Source organism: Aulonocara stuartgranti (assembly GCF_965226115.1).
Source record: "Aulonocara stuartgranti genome assembly, chromosome: 5".
Taxonomy (NCBI): Eukaryota; Metazoa; Chordata; class Actinopteri; order Cichliformes; family Cichlidae; genus Aulonocara; species Aulonocara stuartgranti.
Genome location: NC_138943.1, coordinates 17,166,634 through 17,190,655, shown reverse-complemented (window position 1 = coordinate 17,190,655; position 24,022 = coordinate 17,166,634). Strand labels below are relative to the sequence as shown.

At 39.4% G+C, this 24,022-nt stretch overlaps 1 protein-coding gene across 6 annotated transcripts in view; it reads right to left on the bottom strand.

Moving 5' to 3' along the window:
* mmel1 (membrane metallo-endopeptidase-like 1) overlaps window positions 1-24,022 on the bottom strand; it is a 55,157-nt gene that overhangs the window by 5,909 nt on the left and 25,226 nt on the right. For 3 of the 6 annotated variants that reach the window (XM_082532866.1, XM_082532868.1, XM_082532867.1), the window contains 23 exons: window positions 20,798-20,924; window positions 11,861-12,037; window positions 11,443-11,487; window positions 11,074-11,133; window positions 10,782-10,943; window positions 10,601-10,681; window positions 10,082-10,177; window positions 9,441-9,559; window positions 8,004-8,069; window positions 7,506-7,640; window positions 7,121-7,210; window positions 4,421-4,557; window positions 4,228-4,321; window positions 4,024-4,152; window positions 3,351-3,449; window positions 3,185-3,268; window positions 3,009-3,112; window positions 2,703-2,761; window positions 2,432-2,551; window positions 2,168-2,301; window positions 1,976-2,041; window positions 1,776-1,871; window positions 1,226-1,302 (listed from right to left, as the gene is read on the bottom strand). In XM_082532866.1, coding sequence (XP_082388992.1) covers window positions 1,226-1,302; window positions 1,776-1,871; window positions 1,976-2,041; window positions 2,168-2,301; window positions 2,432-2,551; window positions 2,703-2,761; window positions 3,009-3,112; window positions 3,185-3,268; window positions 3,351-3,449; window positions 4,024-4,152; window positions 4,228-4,321; window positions 4,421-4,557; window positions 7,121-7,210; window positions 7,506-7,640; window positions 8,004-8,069; window positions 9,441-9,559; window positions 10,082-10,177; window positions 10,601-10,681; window positions 10,782-10,943; window positions 11,074-11,133; window positions 11,443-11,487; window positions 11,861-12,037; window positions 20,798-20,867 — 2,300 coding nt within the window. In that variant the 5' untranslated portion in view covers window positions 20,868-20,924. Of the gene's footprint in view, window positions 1-1,225; window positions 1,303-1,775; window positions 1,872-1,975; window positions 2,042-2,167; window positions 2,302-2,431; window positions 2,552-2,702; window positions 2,762-3,008; window positions 3,113-3,184; window positions 3,269-3,350; window positions 3,450-4,023; window positions 4,153-4,227; window positions 4,322-4,420; window positions 4,558-7,120; window positions 7,211-7,505; window positions 7,641-8,003; window positions 8,070-9,440; window positions 9,560-10,081; window positions 10,178-10,600; window positions 10,682-10,781; window positions 10,944-11,073; window positions 11,134-11,442; window positions 11,488-11,860; window positions 12,038-16,189; window positions 16,572-20,797; window positions 20,925-24,022 lie in introns of those variants that run through there. The other 3 variants (XM_082532869.1, XM_082532871.1, XM_082532870.1) reach the window with 2 other exon arrangements.

Below are 24,022 nucleotides of genomic sequence, written 5' to 3'. Positions count from 1 at the left end.
GTGGGAGTATCAGGCTTATATTTTCAGTATGGAGAATCTTTAAATTGAATAAAGCAAAGCAGAGCTGTTCAGCTGAGGAGTGCAGTTGCACTCAGACGGGAGGAAAGGTCATAAAAGGTCAGTCATAAAAGCACAACTATGAATTACAAAGTGCAAATAAGTGATAATTATACTCACAGTACCTCATTTTTTGAGCCACTTCCACACTTACCCGCAAGCTTTAACCATTTAACACCGAGTGTATCATGTTTAATACATTTTTGAGACTTCTACGTCATCAGTGTGGGCCCATGCTCAAAGCTGATTATGGAAAAACATTATGCTGACACTTGGAGTGGGTGGATGATTTGGTTGTGGTTTTTAACAGCTTAAATGTGTCTGAAAACTTCACGTGGGTATGTGCTGTACTTAAGAAGTCATGAGGGCTCATAACTGTTGGAAAGAATGACGTGCAATAAAAAAAAGCTTTGATCTACCCCTATGTACTGAGAGCATCTGTACGTCTGAGAACATTCATACTATTATGGTAAGGTAAAACTGTACATGCCTTAAGTGAATATACTAAAGTTATTGTGAATTTTAAAAATAGATGAAACTCAAAACACTTTATATATGTATAAGTATTTCATATAGTTTATGAAATTTCCCCTTGTGGGACTAATAAAGATATATCATATCATATAAATACATTAAATTTGTTTGATTTTATATAAAATAGCCCTGCTGAATGAATTTCCAGTGTTGTAAATGTATAAAATTTCCAACAAACATGCTCTAAAAAATGAAGGACTGCTGCTTGTAAAAAGTAGGGTTTTTTTCAGCATAGCTGCACCAACACTTTAATTCAGCAGCATTTATTTTGCATCCAAATCTTTATTTAGTCAGTAAGATTTCTTCATTGGGTCATTATATAAAACAAAACACGTAATATTAATTCTGTTTTATTCAGTTTCATTTTTCCTCTTTCTGCTTTTCAGAGCTACATTATCACGCACTATGTATATATACATATGTGTGTGTGTATTTTTTTCATATATACACATTTACTTCAGTGCTTTCTATAAAGATTTGATCCTAAAGTCCTTTTTCTCAGTGCAGAGAAATGACACTGCACAGATCTTACATTTGAGTGGAGAGGAAGGACTTAAGGGTACGTCTGAGGTTCTGACAAAAATAAAATGTTATTAGTGTACCTCTGAAATTATTCCATACTAAAGCTTCTTACCTGTATTCTAAAGGACTGTGTGAGTCAGTCTTAATGGACTGGCTGGCATACTCAGGCCGATAAGCACCACACCATACCTGGAAAAAAATAATGCATTAGTGCTTTGCTCGATTTTTTGCAGACTTTGATTACTGCACAGGCTTCTCTTTGTATTAAACCAACCAAATATACTTCTGAATACTTTGTGTATTTAAAGTATTAATATCCCACCTAATAAATCAACTCTCAGTTTTTATATGTCCATTTTTTTTATCTCTTTATCTCAGTGAGGAGCAGATTTTTTTTAATTATTTGTACTGTTTTATTGTCAGTGACAGCTTTCTGCCTTTGCTTTATATACTGTGGCACCAAGATGCTCTTTACTTTGGCAGCTACTCTGCCACACAGCTGCGTGTGTTGCTCAACAGTGATTTGCTTTGGGATTGCTTCACCCTCTGAAGCCCTGAACCTCTCCTTCTGCTGCTCTGTTTACTTCACAGCGCAAAGTATCCACTGAAAGAAATGCTCCTTGTGAGCTTCGGGTTTTAGCTCATGTTCCCCCATTACTTACTTGGGCAAAGTTAAGAAAGAAAAGCTGCTTGTGATCCATGTCTAGACCAGGTAGACGAGGCTCTTCACCTTCCATCTCCACCCACTTAAGATAAGCCTGTAAACACACATCCCCACACAGAAAGTTTATTATAAGCCTTCTGGAGTTTGTCACTGCTGCTGAAATAGTAACATGTGGGTTTTGTGCGTCTAACATCCAACCTGGTATGCTTGACGAACCCCTCCATTGTCTGCAATATTCTCCCCCAAAGTGCTGATTCCACTGATCTGCAATCACACGGACAAAACCATTCACACACAGCAGTGTGAAAACACTCATTGTGGTGCTCGCTTAATAAACGGTATTACAGCCAAGACAAAACATGCTATTTCGTACGTGCTGCAACTGCTTACATTTTGTCCGCCTGCTAGCTTCCAGTTGAAGTTGCCATATTGTTGCACCATGCACTGCGACTGCTCTTTGAAGTGCTCAGCAGAGTAATTACTCCACCAGTTCAGCATATTACCATCTTGGTCAAAATTACGCCCTGCACGGAGACACTCATCATTGTCATTAGCTAGCAATAACAAATTTGAAATAAAAGGTTACTTAAAAACAAACTGCCTTCATCATTTCAGGTTCCTAAAAATATGACTTATCAGTCACCAGCATCTCACCGTTGTCATCAAATCCATGCGTGATCTCATGTCCGATAACCATCCCTATTCCGCCGAAGTTAAGAGCTTGGTGCTGATGCTTGCTAAAGAACGGCGGCTGCAGGATTCCTGCAGGGAACACTGGATGGATACAGGCAAAGAGGGAGTGAAATCACAAGTACTAGCAGTGCTGAACAGGCATGTGATTAGGAGGGAGAGTTACTATAAAAAACATCTTTAATGTGTCAGAGAGGCTGCCGTTGGCCTTGTGTGATTCTTGTAAAGCTCTTACCAATCTGATTTCTGTTGGGTGAGTAGAATGCATTAACCACAGCAGCACCAATGATCCACCTGAGGTGTGACAGGCTTTATTAAGGCACATTTATACTTAATACAGCAGCTGTACAGCTCATGCGCAGAGCTCATTTTGCACCATGAAAAATGAATTTTAACCTTCACTTTTAGTATCCTTTGAGTTATTTTAAAAGGACGTGGAGCAGCAGCAGTACATTCAGTGCACCCAGTACATTTTTAGATAGACAGAACTACATCTGTGTTTACTACATCTGAAACAGGACCAGTTGTATCAGTCACTTACAAGTCAGGATCCACAGGCTCTCTGAGCTTCTTCAGACTCTTGTGGGCTTCTGACTTGAGGTTCTCCAGGATGTTCTCAAAGTAGTGTTCTTCACTGAAATTTAGCTAAAAAGAGAAATGTGACACATCAATGATGAGAGAATCTTTAGAAAAACTAGAAACTAGGCTTTTACTTACATGGGCATACTCTTGGTCAAGCTTTTGGTTGCTCTCCTGCAGGATATGATCTGGATAGCCGATATGTTCCTTGATTGCCATGGCCTTGAAGTGATGCAGAGCAATCAGTATGATAATGCCAATCACCCTCTGAGGAAAGCAACAAAAACTTTTATTTATATTATACCTTTTCTCTCGCCTTCTCCTTTGAGGGAGTGTCCATCCAGCTTAACTCCTCCAGTGTTTCTACGTACGCTGCTTGGATCTTGCTGATGAGGTCACTCACCTGTGAACAAATGACAAAGACTGAGAATCTGAGTCCTGTACTAAAGGAGAAACTCAGAAAAAATATGCCAAAAAATATGTTTTGAGTTTACAAATAGGTCTGTCTAGTGTGATAAAAATGTTAAGCATGGCCTAATGGAAAGTCTCATCCTATTTGGCTTCCTAATTTTGTGGCACTGCAGCTCAAAAATACTGCTAAAAAAGTTCAAGCCTAGACCGTAGAGCAAATTATCCATGTCTTTATCTTTTCCTGCATTAACAATTGTAACCTGCACCCCCTTTTTATTTTTCTGTTTAAGTAAAGCTGCATTTAAGTAACTCAGCTGACTCAGCATGTATTAAAACCTGCGATAAATTCTAAATAAAGAAGGCAAGTTATCCCCATACTGTCTAATTCTTCCAAAGCATCAGTGCTAATAAATGATATGTACTTTTTTTTTTCCAATTTGGCGTTTGGATAAAAATGCTACAAATACGTAACAACGAAGCAGAATTTGTGTTTCACTTGAATTTAAACTCATTTTCAAACTTCTTTCTGCTGTGTTCGAAGCGGTTTCGGGGCCAAAAGCACTCACCATTCGTTTACTTTCTCCTGCAAAAGTCTCGCGCACGTACAGAGCTCCCACTGCGTTCTCCATGCTGCTTTGGACATAACGCACACATTCTCGCCACCAAGCATCCTCGACAGTGGTCCCATAGAGAGTCTAACCACACACAAATACAGTTATTTTGTCTTCAAATAAGCTGGCATTAGCATATGTTGTTCTGTTATGTCAAACCTTTCTGTATCGCGCTCTGGCATCTTTAAAGTGGCGGCTCAAGCTGTTAACTCTGTCAATGATGAGTTGCCAGGTGAGGTAGTTCTGCATAGTTCTGCAAAGATTAATAGTTTTTGTTAAGCTGTGTTGCAGTGTATATTTTCAGTTATAATATAATCTTTACAGACTCCTTGGATGACAGTCCAGGATTGACCTGATACTGTGTCTGGAGAGAACATCGTTCATCTTCTCAAGATAGGGAGAGCTATACACGACCACCTCCTCGTCCAACTGGACATCAATGGACACACTCGACAGCACACCTTGAATAAATCGTGTCCAGTTGAAACCCTGCAAGACAAATATATTATATTTTTAACATATTTAGTTTTATTTGTGTATAGTTATAATTTAATATGGTTACATGTTGTAGGCCTTCCAGCTCTCAGTTAATTTAGAGGGTGAGGGGTCACTCATAGGTACAAACTTTAAATCTTTAAAGATTTTACATCTCATTGGATTCAACTAAGATGGTTTTCAACACCTCCTTTGTTTAAAATAAGGTTGAACAATGGCTGATAAACAGTATTTCTTAAAGAAACATGTTAATTACTTATTGATTTTTGCTTTTTGACCAAAGCCATACAAACACTGTGAATTAACTGCATTTATATGGTGCTTTTTACTGAAAGCACACACACACACACACACACACACACACACACACACACACACACACACACACACACACACACACACACACACACACACACACACACAGTGAAGGAAAGAACAGGAACTTTCCTGGGATTCAGTATCTCGCCTAAAGAGACAGGCGGATTTGAGGAGCCATGAATCAAACCACTGACTTTCCAATAAGTCAGTGTGCTCCTTTCTTATGTGAGTATTTGGGGGATGCTTACAAAATGTTCCTTTTTAACTGAATAACAACATTATTTTTTTCAGCCATTTTTTTGTAACGTTTCTTTTTTTTTTTTTTTTTTTTATTTTATTTTCACTTACTGAATATGGGACAGACTTGACTGGGGGAAAGAAGGGGAGAAAGAAAGAGGGAAAGAGAAACAGCTGAGAAGAGGGACGGGGGAGAAGGGCAAAAACCAAAAACCAACAGAATGAGCAGAAAAAGAAAAAAAAAGAAGAAAAAAAGAAAAAAAAAAAAGCATATATCAATCACCTGGGTTTTTGTAACGTTTCTAATTTCAGCTATCAAATATGGCCCCCGTGTCGGTCGGTGTCCAAAATAGCCACCATGCACAACAAGTTAAAGTGGTACCATCAATTACAATGTGCAAGGTGTAAACATTGTACAAGGCGTCATTACTCACAAAAATAACACGGCAGATTTTGAACACTGGCCGCTTGTTGTGCACAGGATCCAAGAGATGTTTCCAAAGGTCTCTTTTTCTGTAAATACTTTCTTTGCAGCTACATAAGTATCACATGTAAGAGTCAAAAGCATTAACCTGAATAATTCTGAAGCAATGCTGCCTTATTAACCAGCAGTCTTGCGCTTGTTAACTGCCATATGGGCTTCTTGTTGCAGATTTTTGGAGAAATATTTTGCATTTTGGGAACTTTTTATGCAAAGCTGACCTAACTAGTTGCCGGTTATATCTTCATATTTCCTGTACAGGAAAAGGGTCATCGATCTTCTTCCTAACTCTTAATAATAAAAGGAATGAGGTGATTTTGCAAAATTTAAAACAAGGCATATAAATTGCATTTACATTTCAGAAACGGATGTTTTCTCATAAACAGTACATGGAGTCATGTGAAAAAGAAAGTTTTCACAGGGCTTTTTGCAGTCCTATAAACAGCTAACCACACCCCATGATTCAGTAGCGTGTACAATCGTTTTTAGCAACAATAACCTGAAGTAATATTTTCTGGATTTTATCTGTCTCTCACATAACTGCTGGGAAATTTTGACCCACTTTTCTTTACAACATTGCTTCAGTTTATTGAGGTTTGGAGGTAGTTGTTCATGTGCAAACACATCATTTCATTGGGGTTGAGGTCTGTACTTTGAGTCATTGCAACACTGTGATTTCTTTTCCATGTTCAGTTATTTTGCTGGGGATTTGCTGCTGTGTTTGGGATCGCTGTTCTGTTTCATGGCACAAAGCTTTAGCTTTCAGAAACTTGACACTACAATACTTTGGTGTTCAGTCAGCTCAGTGACCGCAAGGTATCCAGGACCTGTGGCTGCAGAACAAGCCCAAATCATCACCTCTGTGCTGACAGTTCGTATGAGGTGTTTGGCTTTTACCAAATGTGGTGGTTTGATCCCATCTGTCCATTGTTGCATTCTTGAAATTGGCCTTTGTCCATTCTGGACATTGTCTGAGAAGTCTTGTGGTTCGTTCAGATGCTGCTTTGCAAACCTAAGCTGTGCTATCATGCTCTTTTTAGAGAGAAAAAGGTTTTCTCTTGGCAACCCTTCCAAAGTCTTTTTGCTGATCTTACTATCACAGATTTTTAACATTTTACATGCTAACTGAGTCCTGGTAGTTATTATGAGGTCATCCATTTTTAGTGAAGTCCTATTCTGAAGCCTTAAACCGAGCATTTTGGGTGTCGACGTCTTGGTAAATTGGAGAGAAGAAGAGAGGAAGGGAACCTGAGTGGAATCTCACCCTAAAGCACACCCTGCTTTATCCCATTTTTAACTACAATGAGGCCCAAAATATTCAAAAAGTCAGGCTTTATAAAGTAAGGCATTAAAATTGTGAATGTGACCAAAGAGTCATCAGGAAAGGCTTTAGTGAGTTTATACATCATGCAAGCAGTACGATCATTTTCTTATAGACTTCAATGCAATCTGACTTTTTGTAACCAATCAGAGTGACCTGCCTGCACCTCAATAACAAAAATGAAGTGAAATAATTCTTACATTAAAGGTGTATGTGCTCTGCAGTTCACCAAGTGCCATCTTGTTGTAAAGAATGGTGACATCTTGGCGTTCCTCTGCTGGTGATGTAGCCTGTCAGGCAACAGGAAGGAAAAACAAAAAATCTAAACTGATTTGTTTTTTTCTGTTATATAGTCACATTTTGCTATCCTTTCATCAGCAGAGTCTCATTTGTTATGCTCCTAGGAGGCATGAATTTGAAAAAAGGATGGTTAAGAGCTTGGCTGATCTCCTGGTTCCAATATGTATTTGTCTGATTCTCTCATTTACTGGAAGCAGAGAGGAGGTGCTCATTTTTCATCTTGTCATTGTTAATTTTCCTGAACCTTGTTTCACAGTTCCATTTCCTGCTGCAGCTGGCACTCACATTGGCGATGTCTGTCTCCAGCTCCAGCACTTGCATCATTTCCTCCCACACTCGGTCGTCATCTTGAGTCAAATTCCTGTCCTCTCGGGTTATCTTTGCAATGGAAACCATGAAGTGTAGGTAGGCCTCTCGAACCTGTGGTATAGATTAAATAAAATTTTGAATATATTAATTTTATTTTAACAAAAGCTTAGAACGAATATTCTAAGTATTATATGAGTAAAAAACTGCAAAAGTGAAACTCAACAGCACATTTTTTCCCAAACCAAACTGGCTGTTATTCAAGATGAGATCTCACTATGAGCAGTTTTCATTGGACTGCAGGTTCCAGATACTAGCTTTTAATATTAATCCTTTTCACCTCCACTGAACTGTGATGGAGGCAGATATCTCATGCATTCATTTTTCAAAATCAAATACAAGAGAAGACATCCACAAGATTTCATGAAGATAACAGTATGTTTTTTATCAGGGTTTGAGTGAAATGTTGCGTATCACCTTTTTGTAGTTTCCATCATTGAAGTAATAGTCTCTAGATGGCATCCCAAGCCCGGGCTGGTCAATCTAAACAAAATATAAGAATAAGGACAGCAATTAAACACTTTTTCATACCAATAATCCATAAAATACTTGCAGAGATGTGTTTGTAACAGAATGATAATCAAAAATCCGCATGCTAAACTCAATTATCTGTCTGACTGTCAGATCTGAAGACGTTTCAGAGTTCAAGATATTAAGTCTCTCACTGGGATTGACCAGAGCAGACAGAATTAGAAATGAGTACATCAAAGTGATGGCTCAGGCTGAGTGGTTTGGAAACAAAAGTATGCTGGACAAAAGATGTCAGATATAAAGCTGCCAGGCAGAAGGATAAGAGAATGACCACAAAGAAGATTTGTGGATGTAGTAGGAGATGCAGAGGATTGATGTAACGGAGGAAGATGTTAGAGATAGGGTGATCTGCTGCAGGGCCGTGCGGAGAGGTTTAAAGGGGCGGGTGCTCAAAGTTAAAAAGGGGCACATTGAGCCAGCCTGAATAACAACAACACACATTCATCAAGAATCTAATATGGGAAGGGAAGGGCTGTGTTGATCTGAGACTGTAGACATTAAAAAGTCCATAGCAGAGATGGTAGCTGATTAAATGTCATGAGATAATAACAAAATGCAAAGATTGGTGACAGCACTTGGAACCATATTATTGTTGAGGGGCACAGACAGGACTCCGCACGCACACACACATAAAAAATAATAATAATAACTTTTTTTGAAAAGTTGCCTCAACAAAAGGGCACTTTGGGCACCCATCAGGACAGGGGAGGGTGCTCAAGCCCCTCTAGCCCCCCCCCCCCCCCCCCCCCCCGCACGTGCCTGATGCTGTGGTGACGCCTAGAAAGACCAGCTGAACGAAGAAGAGAGAGGTCTGTCTAATTTATTGGGTACCATTAATTTCATAGCAATCCATGAGCAATGAGCTGTTGAGATGTTTTAATTTTAAGTGAAAGGATGGACTGACTGACAGAACAGTGCTGCCATTCTTCTGAACAATGCTCTCTAATGTCTCTGTAAACACTGAAACACATTAATGGGACACACTGTTGGACTGGGAGACATGTGTCTTCATTACGATGAGTGAGTGATACACTGTCCTTCGGTGCAGAGCACTAAATCCTGCTGAAAACCTACCCCTGTTGGAGTACCATTTGCCAAAAAGTGGCCAGTCAATTCAGAATGTTATTCATCCTTCTTAAGAAAAGAAACCAGACAAATGTCTGAGTACGTGTGATTAGGATTGAGTCAATGAAGGAAGTTGGACAGATTGTTCATTTCATTAGTTTACGGACCTTGTTGACAACAGCAAATGTCAGGTTTATCTGTAGTAGTTGTATAGCAGCTGTCATGTACTAATTGTGCCCAGACAAAATGTTTTCTCACATAGATAATATGGCGCTGAGAGTCCCGGTCGTCCGTCCACACATACATGTCCAGCACAACCTTCTTGTGGAAATGAGCAGTAAGTGTTGCCAGTGTGTCCTCAAAGCTCCAGGCTTCCTCTGCAAAATAAAAAAGAGAAATTTGTACTCCGTTTAAGAACATTTATCTAGCTGTAAGGAGCTATTCAGCATACCTGGCTGCAGAAATCTCTATGCCTCTGCTGCACATTTTCTGGGCTCGCTTTGTAAATCGGTGTGCGCAGATGCAGCTATGCGTGGCTAATTCTGTTTGAGCCACCATCCATGATTACATTTAATTAAAGTGGCAAGAGCCAGGAGCACGAGGAAGAGGGGACTATTTAAAGCATCCTTCACAGTCCTGATTGAGGACTTGCTCTTCTGCCCACGCATCACTCTCCCAAACCCCACACCTGACTGCTCGACTGAAAAGCCTCGACCGGCCTCTTGATCCCACCAACAAAGCTTATACGCAGCTATTCACTGAGAGCAAATATAGCTGCACAGGCTCTGCGTGATGTTTTTGAGAAAGAACAGCACTTGTTTGTGTGCCGGTGTTACATGTGCACACGTGCTTGTTTGTATAGAACAGGCAGGAGGCATTAATCAGAGTGTGATTTGTACCTGTGGTGGTGTTCCAGTCCTCTGACGCCACAGGCCAGTCACCGATGCTCTCAATGAGCTTCAGGAGGGGCTGCGAGTCACGCTGCTCTATGAGGCCTGCAGGGAAAAAAGAACAATCTCAGTTGTAGAACATAACAGGAACATTATGGTCTCACTACTAAAAGAAATTGCGCCATGTTGAGTTCAGACCAGCAGCAGGCACCTACACTGCTCTGAGATACAAAGCTACTTATTCACTGACTCAAAAGGCAAGTTTTCTTAAATAAATTTCCCAGTGACTCTAACAGGTTACTCTAGCAAACGATTTTATGCAATTTAGCCAGGCCCAGGTTGCATAGCAGAAATTACTGGTATGCACAGCTGGTAAGTATTAAATATTAAGGTCTTAAAAAGTCTTCAGTTCAAGCTGGGGAACCCTGCTGATACCCCGGCTGTGGAAGGCTGACTGATATAATAAACAGCAAACAGTTTTTTGTCAGTGTATCTTGTGCTCTCTTGCCCCTTTGTAGACAGCCTTACTTTCATTCATGCAGGAGCTGTAAAGGATTTTGGCCTTCTTGATGGCATCTCTGTCCTCTTCACTGACTGTCTCGAGAACACCTGCAACAACCAAACACAAACAAACATTTTCTGTCTGAAAATGTCTCACCGAAATACTGCAGCCCACACTGACCCACACTGAAGATTTCACCCAGCTGACCTTTGAGGACAATCTCCAGCTTGTCTCGCAGAATGTCAAAGACGCTGTGACGGGAACTGGTCTCCGGAATAACATGTCGCTCCAGCCAACCCCCACAGGCATACTGGTAAAAGTTATCACAAGGCTTCACGGACTCATCCATGTTTTGCAAGAGCCGGGCAGCTTTAAGATGTCGGCGAGGAAAGAGAGACGTAAGAACAGTGCGGTGAAACTCTCACAAGGCAACTGAGGGAGGATGATAGTTTCAAAATTGTAAGAGCAGGAGAAAAAAAAGAAAAAGCAGATTTCTCACCTGCGGTAACACAGTCTGCAGTTGTACACACATTGCTGGGGTTGGAGCGTAACAGCTGGCCTGGAAAAATCAGTGCGAACAATTACGAGAGAACTCTTTGACAAACTGTGCCCCAGCTGAGAGGGAGGATGTTGTTGTGTGAAGTTCAGACCCAATTTTAAGTAGCCTAGATCTGTAGTCTGTGCGAGAGAGGAAATGCCTGTGTCAGCAGTGACTGTGTTCTTTCACTTTTGTGTGGCTCTGCTGATCAGGCAGTAAAAGGAATTACAGTATTACAGTGTCTTTCAGAGGTGCAGGCTCAAATATGACACATGCCACCCCGCTCATCCCGCAGTGTATTCTGTGTTGAGCTTAGAAGATTATACTTACCCTCACCTGTTGAGCTCCTGGACGCGCTCGGCCTGCTTGATTGTTCTGAGTCGGATGCAAGAAAAACGATCAAAACATCAGACAAACTCTGCAATCATTTATCATGACTTTAATAACTGGGTTGAGTGGGTTGAATTATATTTTTAAACAAAAGGCCATCAGACAGAAGCCAGTTGCATTTTCCAACTTAATGTTTAAATTTTTGTGAGTGACATTAAACATTAAACTTTCTACCAAGGATATCTAAAAACATACACACATTATTATTGCATAAAGATGACCATTTTAAAAAATACTTCCAGGATTATTTCATGTGTCAGTTTTGCCTTGATGTTACAAACAAACAGAGTAGGGAGACACATGCCATTACTACTGTAATATCTGGATTTTTCCACGGTTATCGTAGCAGAGCATTTACCTTTCATAGCTGATGTGTAGAGGACTACAAGCCCGGCCAAGGCACAGCTGACTAACAGGAGCAGCACAGACAGACCGATTTCCGCAACAGTCCAGCGACGCTTTCCGGGTTTACTTGATTTCTCCATGATATCCATTTGGCTTTCGGATTTTCCCATATTCCTCCTAACTGCCGGCTCTGTAGGAAAGACACCGTTGGAGTGTGGGATGGTCCAGGCACAGAGCTACCGCCGTGTGTTTTTGCGTGTGTATGTGTGTGTGGGCTGTGCAGTGATCCATCGGTAAACTGTGCCAGCTGACCTGCAGTGAGTGAGCTTCAACTGCCGAACACCTACAACAACTTCACTGACATGAGTTTCACTGACAGTGAAACTGTTGGTCTTGATGCACGATGCGATTTATTTTTCTTTTCTAAAGTGACATAAAATGTTTTAGCTCAGGTTTTTTTCTGTAGTCTTTCATTAAGACTTCTGAACCTGTTCAATCCACAAATAAGGTTTTGAGATTTTCTTTACACAGCTTAACAATATATTATAAACTTAATAAAATCCAAGTAGCTGGAGAGGTTAAAGTGCCTTCAATCTTTTTATTTTATTAGAGGAGGAGGAATGCTGAATTATAAATATGGAGAAATATAAATATGGAGAAATTACTCTGCTGTTAATATTTAAACTGAAAAGGTCACCATGTGGGTAATGAGTCTTCATCGTGCAGACGGATGGGGGGAGATGAAAAGTTTTGGTGTGATTTAAGAGACAGTAACTATGAAAGAAATGTCAAAATTATGTTTCCATTTTGGGTACTTTAACCCCCCCCCCAGTGAAACTGGTGGATATCTTTATCTCTTAAGTCCTTCAGAAAAAAGTCGGCGGCACAGTCCAAAACAGTAGGTGCTTCAGTTTAAGCAACCATGTGCCAAAATGGAGAGGAACCACAGGCATAGGTCAAACATTGTTGCTATAAAAAATGAACAGACAGATACGAGAACTGTGCTCGAGGCATCTTGGCCTTCCAGTAGAGCCAAACGTTTACCTGGACACCTTAGATACACAGGTGTAAATGATTATGTGTCTCAGCTGTCCACTTGTGGGCCCATCACCTTCGACACATTTTAAGGCCAAGTGTGAGGGTCAAAGACTTTTTTGTAGAAGCCGTGTGGATGTGTTGTTGTTTTGGATTACACAATGGATTTCTGTAGCTTTAATATGTCAGCGGGAATGTTTGGTTGTTAAATATTTTTCTATAATCCTGATGATTCTACAGAGGTTGGTCTACATGGTTTAATACTTTTACTATATTCAGCATATTTTGTACTGTGTAGAAGATCATTTCACCGGTGCACCCTTATTGCTAAGGTCCATATGTTATTAATCTGGCAAGAAAAGAGTCACTGTGCATCGAATGCGACGCTCAAGCTGACAACAATTTAACAAACAGTTGAACATTAAACTTGCCTACTCTGTTCATTGTTTTTTTTTAAATGCAAGTATTTGGTCCCACCTTACAGCCCCACACACATGCACACTGAGCCATGCTTTACTTCAAGGGAGCTAATTTCTATGCACAATAATTATGCATTTGTGAGCACAATATTGCAAATGAGCATTTGTGCAATGGACAAAACAACAATCACCCGTGGCTTTCAGCAGCATTGCTTTGCATCTATTCACTCTGCAGCACCTGTTTCTTCCATAACCATTCCCATTGCCCTATCATTAGGCCTGACAGGGACGGGCTGTAAATCAGAGGTTCACACTGCTGTGGCCCATTAGCCCTTCCTGATGAATACTCATGGGCACATATCTGGCTCTATAGTGATGAAGAGCAGGCAGGGGCTTGTTAAAGCTTCACTACCAGCCACAGACTGTATCAGCATCACACCGCATAGAAACACCCTCTGAGGCTCAATCCTGACAAAGCGTTAAAGACCGACCTCATATTGTAGAAAACTGTTCAGGAATAATGTTCAGTCTGTTGTGACGACACAAGATTTACTGCTCACTACAGGGACTTATTTACATATTTCAAATGTTCTCAGACAGTCTCACTGAATATTAAATCCAATGTTCATTTCCAACTAATGCAAAACTGAGTTGGCATAAAGAAATGGACAATAAAGAAGCAAAATTCATTATTCTTTACAGACTCCTTTTCTAATAAGACAAGAAACCTTTAAAACCATCATGTATTATTTTTGACTGGTCATTTTAGGAAAAGCTGGTTAAAAGTTGAACACAAGGATGTCACTTTTAATTTGTACTTCACGCCATTACGGAAACTGAGATATTTATCAGTGCTGATTTGTTTGAATTAGTGCATTTGAGATTTAAAATTTTATCTTATAGATGAACAACAAGCAGATGAGTGTGCGCAAGCGCATGTGCTTCACATGCACTAAAATTAAATCAGTGTTGATTCACTCAGCATCTGAACCGTGCTCTGCCAAGATGTAGCCTTCTGAAGACACCTGTAATTGGCAAGCGTTTCCTATTATAAATTCGATTTTCTAAATCCTATAACCAGACCCTAGAGGAGGTTCAGGAGTCCAATTCCTTCTCAGACCACTTTCTTTATCATGTGGGAAAAAGTTGTCGTTTATTTTTATGTCCAGTGAAGCCAAAAACATATTGCCTACCTCCGGCTTCCATCTTTATTCCTCAACATGACCAAGCAGATGGTTAGGACAGGCTCTTTGTAGCCTGAGAGACACAACTCGGGATAAAAGAGGACCGAAAACACTCATCATTGTCAGTCCAGCGTATTGATTTATCTTCATTTTACCAACTATAAAGCTGGCAACACTTTTAAGAGACGGCATGGGCACCATGCTTGAGGTTTTCAGATGTTCAGCAGATTGAAAAAAGACATGTTAAACACATGCTTTCAAAGTGAGATGAATCAGCATTGTCACTGACTCAATCACGAGCTTTTAGCAGTGGAGGACAACTTGCGTCAGCTGTAGCTGAGATCCACGGAGTTTTACTTGCTTTTTAAAAGAAAGGCAAAAAAAACACAGAAGTAAAATGGGTGCTGAAATTTAGGTGGCTGCTGAGTTGGTAACCTTGATAACCTTTACTGAAGTAGGGCTCAAATAGACATAAGCGAGCAAAGACAAAAATTTTAATCAGCCAAGAGAGTAAATATTTCCAACTCTATCATCAAGATCACTGATCGAGATCGTTTCCTTCTCTCGTTGTTGGTTCAAATTACTTTGTTTAGCTGAGTTCAAAGGCTCACATGGCTACCTGGCCGGTAATCATATTGCTACTCATAACACTGTGAGATTACTGTGCTCAATGTAGCATAACGCTAAGCCTTTATAAGCACCATTTAAAGGACTCACAGCTCTGAAACTCCCTAACTGCAGCAGGCTTGTCACATTTTCAATATTCCTGAGTCCATCACAGTCTGTCAGTAAGCTTTTAGCAAGGCAGAGTAACACTGTCTGTCACAGCTGAGATGGCATTTCTATTTCTAGGCTCCTTTGTTTGATCAGTTAAAAACCATGCTGAAATTACGATATCATATTTGAAGATATTTGGCCAAAGAGGGTAGGAGAATAGACAAGAGCGAAGAGAATAAATGGTATAGCTTATTTAAAATATATTTAAAATGACAAATTACAAGTGCAAACAACTTCTACAGGCTATTTTGTTAATTCTACACATTCATATAAAAAGATATGGGAGAACCAACAGAGATTAATGTGTTTAAGTTAGTGGTACACTCTGTCAACAGTGAGATGAGCATTTAAGCGAAAACCAATTCATTTGTTGAGTGACATTGCAGATCAAAAGTTAAAATTCTGCTAAACACTTTCAGATTGATTTTAACTCATTTCCAAAGGTATTCACGGCAGCTTTGACATTAAAAGCTAGAAAACAATAAAACCCAAAAGTATCAAATACAATCTAACAGTCAGAGATTCAGGGTCTCCAAAATAAGAGCCTTTCTCTGTAAGTGGGATCAATCTGTGCTAAAGGTCTTATGGAGTCTTTGTTTTAGGCACGTTAAGATTATATGCGGCTTTGTTCAGTGACTGGTACTGTTTTGTACAAACAAAACAAGGATTATCAGGTCAGCCAGCGATCTGCACACTTTCATAGGCGTTCATTCTCATTCCCTTATTTTGCCCTAAACTTTGTGACGGTGCCATCTACGTTTTCCCCACAGCAATGTCTTAACAGCTTAGTGTTTTGAATCTGTCCTGGGACCACTCTGCTGCTGACCTGATGCCTGAAGGCTGCAGCTTCACAGGGTAACTTTAACCACTTTCACTTTGGCACTTGACAGCAAACAGGAATGCAATCTAGAGGATCCGGAGGCTTACCTTTGTATATGGATGGCAGAAGTCCCTGAGCCGTTCCCCCACAGCGTGCTAATATCTCAAACACCCCTGCTGAGCATCCACTCAGAGCTGGTGTGTAGAGAAATGAGTCTGTGCTGCGGGTTGAAGGAGACGTTATCCAGTTCAGTGTGCTGCTCAGGGAATGAGTGAGGCAGCCGAGAGGGAGGGAGAATAAAAGAAGGAGAGGATAGAGGGAGGGAGAAAGAGGAGGCAGATGGGAGGTGATAGTACTAGATTGTTTTTGATTGCATGACTGTGATAAGAAAAAAAAACGCACATCAGGAACAAGTGTGTGTGTTATGAAGAGCTGAGGTGTGTAGCTGAGGGGTCAAAAGGATATTGGTTGTGTTACAGTGAGCATCAATTTCTTTTTCTCACTGTGGAGTGTGCCCAGCTGCTGAGCGGAAAGACCAGAAAAATCTGGAAAGCTCTCAGAGAGATAAGACAAACACGTCTTCAAAGCCCTCTGCTAACAAATAATCCGGCATACACCGTGTGTTTAAACCTATTTTAGCTGTTTTGTTCTCATCCCAGCAGCCACAAACATATGGATCTATACTACTCCAGTCATCATCACTACAAGCACCACTCACCGCTGATCCTCCTGTCACCCCTCTCTCCCCTAGTGTCCAGGAAAACTTAACTCCAGGGAGCTCTTAGATGCCTATGGAGAGCCTGATGGGGATACCTGGCCTGGTATCAAATCTAAATGGCATGGCGCCTGGGCTCATTATCAGCCTGATTAACCACACTAATAAGCTGATAATAAAGAGAAAGTAATGTGTTTGGCTGATGATCATAGACTCCCAGTCAGGTGTTGTTGCTACCCAAGAAATTGACAACAAATTTAAGGATCTTGATCAAAACTAAAAAATATAAAAATAAAGAGCACGTGTTGTTGAAAATGCACTCGTGTGTTTATTACTCACATGCAGCATCATTTACATTTAGAAAAAGGAATTGTGGAGAGATGTTTACAAGTGCAAAGCTGCAGTCATTTAGCATGACTGATGGAGTGAAACGCAGCAGGGAGTGGAGATTTGAAACTGAGTTAATAATTTATTCATAGATTTTATTTAGCAGGAGAATGTTTCCTCTCCTATAATGTTTCTGCAAGACTGCAATCAATTTATTTCAGTGTTGATCCTGAATTTGGTCATCAGTCCACTGATTTCACTGATTTCATGTAATTAAGGCTTACAGTGATAGGAAATGATCAGACTAACTTTAATAACTACTAAAAAGTAGAATAACTTGTTACAATTAAAAAAAAGAAAACTACACATGGATTTTAAACACAGTTTGAAACATATTCCCAAGACATCATCATTATTATTTATTAATACTTTAATGTCGGCTCTACAGAGAGATGTGTCTTATTGCATGGTCCAAGTGTAATTCCTGCAGGGGAGGTGCTGAGATGTATTTCTTACTCACAGAAACAGGAACATGCAATCAGGCATAAAAGTGTTAGGTCATCGCTCTCTGCTTCTGAACTATGAAGTCATCCCACAAGGACCGAGCTAAATACACACAAAAGCAGAGGACTTGCACAGATGCTCATTTAAGTGTTACAAAGAGCTGTGAAATTACTTTTTAGGCAATAAAAATGTTGCTGCTTTAAAAGAAAGGACTTCTATTTTTCAACATATACGAGCTTTAATTCGGAGTAGGCAAACAAAAAGCTTTGGTTAATTTGGTTGACCTTTCTTTTTTCTTTTTTTCTTTTTTCTATTTTGCCACAATTCAAACAAGCTGCTCTGCTCGCATCAAGTCTTTACTTTTTTCAACGTACTTTTTACAATTCCACGTATTGCATGTCATATACTGAAGTGCAGAGTTTACCTGCGGTTTTGCAAGAGTCTTATAGCGTTTAAGTAGGCAACCTGAAATTAGATTATCGGAGATTTATTTGCTGTAAGACCGTTTGTTCTCGCGCAGGCCATAAACAAATACTGGACTGTCTTGGTGATTAGTGGATCTGAAAAACAAGCTTGAAAGCTTTTTAATTAGGCTATTGTTGATGAATGCTACTGTACGTATTTGATGGAGAAGGCTGATCTACTTTGCTAAAAAGCTTTTGCCAGAAAATGGAATGTGTGCTCAGAAACTCTCAGAGTGAGGTTAGAAGGATGTTGTTGTTGTGGGAAGACAGTTTGTATATTTAAACCCCGTAACTAAGAATGATAACAGATTATGTGTTATGCAATTTGGAAAAAATAGAAATTTTATTTAATTTTTTTCATTAGACTAAGTAGACAAGAAAACAGCATGTTCTAACTGTAAACGCCTTAATTAATAAACATTTAAAAAACAGTTTTTCATTTCTGCTCATTACGGTTTTGCCTATTTTAGAGCTTGGTGCACGACAATAGCAGCAATCATGGCTTTACATTCTCATCTCCCTATTAATTACATCCTGTGGGTTGTTGGATTAGGCCTGCAGTCAGCGTAAGCTTAAAAAGCTCAGAATATTTCAACTCCAACAATTAAAACCATGCCATTTTACAAAAAGCTCATTTACTGGGACTTTCTGATGAGGTGATATGAACTTATATTTGTCTCTTCTTTCAAAAACCACTATAGTCTCTTGGTTATGTAAGAGTGGTTTGCTGAAAGAGGCAGAGATTGCATGAAACAGTGGCATTGAATCTTGTTAGAAGCAGGTGGATGTTGAGGCTGTCTGTCTGTCTGACAGTGTATGTTGTGCTGACACTCTTTGTCAGCTTGGTGGCATTCAGTTAGAGTCATTGTCTTCCCTCAGCCTGAAAGAAAGGCTGTGATTAACTGGTATGTTCCTCCTCTGTTGATTTACTGCATGTGTTTAATAGGCCTCGGAGAAGGCACACAGGCCATTAAGCACAGAGCTAACATAAAAGCTTCAAAATGAGGTCCCGCTGCAGACTAACTCTGAGGAACCAAATGGGAAGCAAACCTCATGTTCTCTGTCCTCATCTCACAAATCAGCATTCATTAGATCACAGTTTGCAGGTGTAATGTGTTGAAATACAAGTGGCTGCTGGTATATTCATTCCTCAAATGCAGCATAAGCATGGCTGAGCATAATTGCTTTGGGGATAACTTCTTTGGAAAAGAAAGTATAAAAGTATACTTCTTTAGACGATTTTGCCATACAAAAAGATTTTAAAAACATATTTTTTTGACTAGCATTGTCTTTTTTTATGTTTGTGTTCTGCTGAAAAAGTCCATTATAGATGGAACATAGGGTAATTTCTGCTTTTCATGGTTTCTTCTCAGTTTGTGAATATTGTCTAGCTTGCCAAAGACACTAATAAGAACAAATAGTTTTTCCCTGAATTATTTTGTCAAGCAGATGTAAACCTGCACTGAACTAATTCGAAAGTAATAACAAGAAAGGGGAAACAGTCACAGCAGCATGAAGAGCTTGAATTAGGTTAGGCTTTCATATGGAAAGCACTACGATACACTTCGTATGGTGCATTTATGAAAGCTTTATTGAAGTCTGTCTGCAGTTGGACCACAAATACTTCAAATACGGCATTTAAAATAAGACTTTTTAGCACAAAGTTGTGAATACCCGTAGCCTACACATTAAACACAACAAAACACCCCAAATAAAGTAGCTCAATAAAATAAAACAAAATGACCCAATAAAAACAAAAGACTTCTATAAGTAAAAATGTAAATAAAATGCAACACTAAAAGATTCATGATATTGCTTAATAATTTCTTAAATGTTTCCTACTTTTTATTTTACTGACACATTTACAACAGGTACAATCACCAGTGACCCCTGACATCAGTATAAAATCATTAAAATACTTAATAATATGATGCAACCCAATTCACCATAACAGTAGCTCTTTGACAGTGTCAATCACTACTGAACATTGTTATATTTGTAAAGGTATAATTTATGTTGAACTGTAGGGAGATGATTCATTATCATAGGCTGAACTACTCAACAGCGTGATCGTAATTCATGCTGGAAGGGGCACAATCGTCTAATCTGCACAGCTTACCTATTAATAAACTCTAATCAATATATTACAGATTTAACTAATGTACTACTGCAAATAGTAGCGTCTTGCAAGACCTTTCTTTTTTACATATTGTCACCACCTTTCCTTCAACCCGTTCATTTTTGTTGGACATTTAGTGCTCTTTCACTGCAGCTGTTAATCACAAGAGAACAGTGAGAATCATTCAGCTCTTCATTATTTCATTATCATGGAAATATTGATGGTGAGAGTTTTTTAAGCTTCAGGTAGAACTGTTGATGGTGAAATATAACTGGATTGCTGTCAATTGCAATAATATTAAACTAAATAAAACGTGTTAACGTGAATGGATGAGTTTCTTTGGTCACAGAAAGGTGAAGTGACAAAATACCCCCCACTAGCCACCTGTCCCTCGGGTTTTAGCAGCTAGGACAGCACCGTGGCAGGTCTAATCCTCCTTATCTTAATGGCATCTGGCCTTATTGCTGGAGCTGTAGGGAAGATCGACCCTTTGCCTTTCTTTATCAGCAAAAACCACTTCCCTCACCAATCCTGTTGGTCACCCTGCTCTCTCACCATCAGTAGGCCTGTGTCACTCTGAACTTACCAAATCTTCTTGTGCAATGTGATAATCCCAACCTCGGTTGATGTCCAGATGCATGTTTCCAGGAAAACATTAAAAAATCTTCTCAGGAAACGTCGCTGCTGTTGAAATAGGCATATGGCTGACGTATCTGAAAAAACAAAACACTCACATTTATGTGCAAATACAAAGAACACACAGTCTGGATGTGTACCTTGGCTCTGGGTTATTTTCTTTGCCTCCCCATATTCCCACTGTGGCAATAGGGACTTTGCAACAGGGGAGTCAAGAGAGGCTTTGTAGCTCAGATTTTTAAAAAAGATTTTCTTTGCAAAGCCTTATCACAGTTTGGCTTTTATAACAAGAAAGTTGAGTTTCCCTAGGTCGACTGAAAACAAATGTAGATATACCTGGTTTCCCAGGCAAAACTGTGTGTGCTGTATAAACACTAAAACTCAGAAAAAGCATGTCCTAGCAAATATGCAATGTGAATGCAAAGATTTTGCTTGAAATGCTTAAAAATATTTGAAATATTCAAACAGCATTCATATTAATAAATCTGAGCTCAGCCTAAATCTTCTACTTTGTCTTATTGTGACGTTATCTTTCTTTTCATCGCGAACGTGAAGGGAGCTGAGCTGTACGTGAAAGACTTTCACTGTCCAAAACACTCTGTGTGCAGAAATCATTTACCATGGATGATAATCGGCTCTGAAAAATAATTGCTGCTCAGGAGCTGATAGCTATCAGCATCAGTTGGATCACTTTTTTGTTAGTTCTGTGTTTTAGTTCTTCTGTTTCAGGCACTGTAGCACAAGGAAACAAAATTGTCTTCTTTCACCACATTTTTCTTGTATTTAAGACTAAAACTGTTTATACAATATGATGCATTTGTCATTTCAGGAGATCGGTCTGACACCAAAATGTGCTGAATGTGAAAATAAAAATTAATTTTGACCATCAGATAGACTCCTATCCGATGGTCAAAATTAAAACTATTTGTTCTTATTAGTGTCTTTGGCACTCCTACTTCCAGGCAAGTAATGAAGTGACCACTATTAACAATGAAGAATACTTTTGATTGACATATGACCCGGTAGTAAATACATCTAGGCATCTATGCAACAAGAGGCTTGAATGCCATCAGTTTCAAAGCAATATGTGACAAGCGTCCAGTGTGCACACCCTTGTGGGCACACCCCTAGGTGCTCCACTGGCCATTTGACGTTAGTGCCAAATTTCTGTTACTATTATGCAGATCTTCCTTATTGAACTTATGCATAATTTCAAATAAGTAAGCTCTGTATTCATCCATTTGCCTGCTTTCCTGGGTGTTTGGCTGCTAGTCTGTTCTTTTCTTCACTACCATTTTCCCATGCTATCAAACTCAGTGCGGCAAAGCGACATCATTACTAGTGATATCATTACACGAGTCTAATATCTTCTTCCCCACTTTCTTTGAGCCAATCAGCCTCCACTCTGCGTGGTTTAAATCTCAGTGCTCTCTGCCATGATATTGCTCTAATACCAAGTTAATACAGGGACAGTACTGATGATACCAATATTGATACTGACACTTTAAACCTATGAAGGTTTATGTAGGGGAGAGCAGTGTGTCATAATTCGTGAGATGAATCATCATCAATTTGCGAAAATCGCTGTGATTTTTCATTTCTACAATAATTAGTGAAGACAATAAAAACAAATTTGTCTATTTCAACTCATGTTCAGTTGTTCCAAATGATCTCTCCTTTTTCAAATGTTAAAATGCCCAACTTAGAGCAATTAACAACATGTTTATAGCTATAGTAGATTTCTTCTTCGTAACAGCTACTGAGGTTTGATTTTTATAGAAATCTTGTTGGACAAAAGTTATATATTATTAGGGTGTGGCTCTTTTGAAGGTAGGGTGAGTCCGACTGGGCAGCTTTAACTCCAGCTCATATTTGTGCCGTTGGTGCCTTTTGGAGCATTTTTATTGAATTATCTGCTAAATACTACAGCTTAAGGTGCATTTAATGTACTCCCAGCAAGTCAAAGAAAGCTATGCTCCAGTTTTATTTCACTTGTATCTCATCACAAATTACGCATAGAAATAATTTTCTAAATAAATTTGCCTGTTAGTTGGCAACACTCTGTTCTTTCATCTAAATATTGTTAATTCTCACTCCAAAAACCCAAAAACTAAAATAGCAGCGGCTCTCCAGGCTTTTGTATACAGTCTATATGTTAATTCTTATTAATACTTATTGTCACTAATGCTATTTGTTTCTTTATTATTATAAGCTAAGTTATACATAAATAGCTTTAAGCAACTGTAATGGTAAACAGTTCTTTCCCTCTATATGTGAGCCAATTGCACTATGCTGATTTAGTATTTAGTAAGAGCTTCATTACACAGAGCCAAACAGGAAAGGATACAAAGACTTGAAACGGTCCTTCTGAACACATCACGACAAATATAACAGTTTCTCTGGGTCATGGGACTCATTTTCTAATAATTGCACAGCCATTCTTCTGAACACATCAGTGGTTTCTTTGAAAAGAAAATGTCTTTCTTAGGTGATTTCGTTATCAGAAATATGAATATTTTCACATTTTCTTTTGTTTTTGTTGTTGATGTGTCCGTTATCTGTGCCTAATGAACAATGAAACGTTCTGGCGGCGGGCAGTAATTGCTCAGAGCCCAACAGTGGGGGTGTAATTAGAGAGACAGGGAGGAGTATATGACTTCATGACTGGTACTGTTTAATGATAATGGGGTGCAACGCCACACTACTGTGGTCAGCTAATCATACTGGGCCGGCCTGGACAGCTCTCAGTGCAAACGAGCCGTGACTGGAATACTGAGCAGGTGCTCGCCCACACAGTTCCACACCATTCACTCCACAGGGGATCAGGCATATGATTATAGGTGTGACCCTGCAACACCTGCAACAATGTCATTAGTGCTACCACGCATGGACAGTTTAATGTAAATAAACCAATGTCATCAAGCCACCCAGTAAAAAGAGTGACCACATGCTGCTGTCTACACTTTTACAAGCACAGATTGCCCTTGAAAGGTCATACAATGAGAAGAAAATGAGGGTGCTGATCTACAGGAAGTTGGCAAGAAATTCTGATTATTGATTGATCTTTGCATGCTCTTATCTGATACGAATATCATCAGCTAACGGCAGCGTGGCAACAGGAAAAGAATGTGCTGATTCGGTAGTACTTGGTGTATTACGAGAACTCTAAGGTATA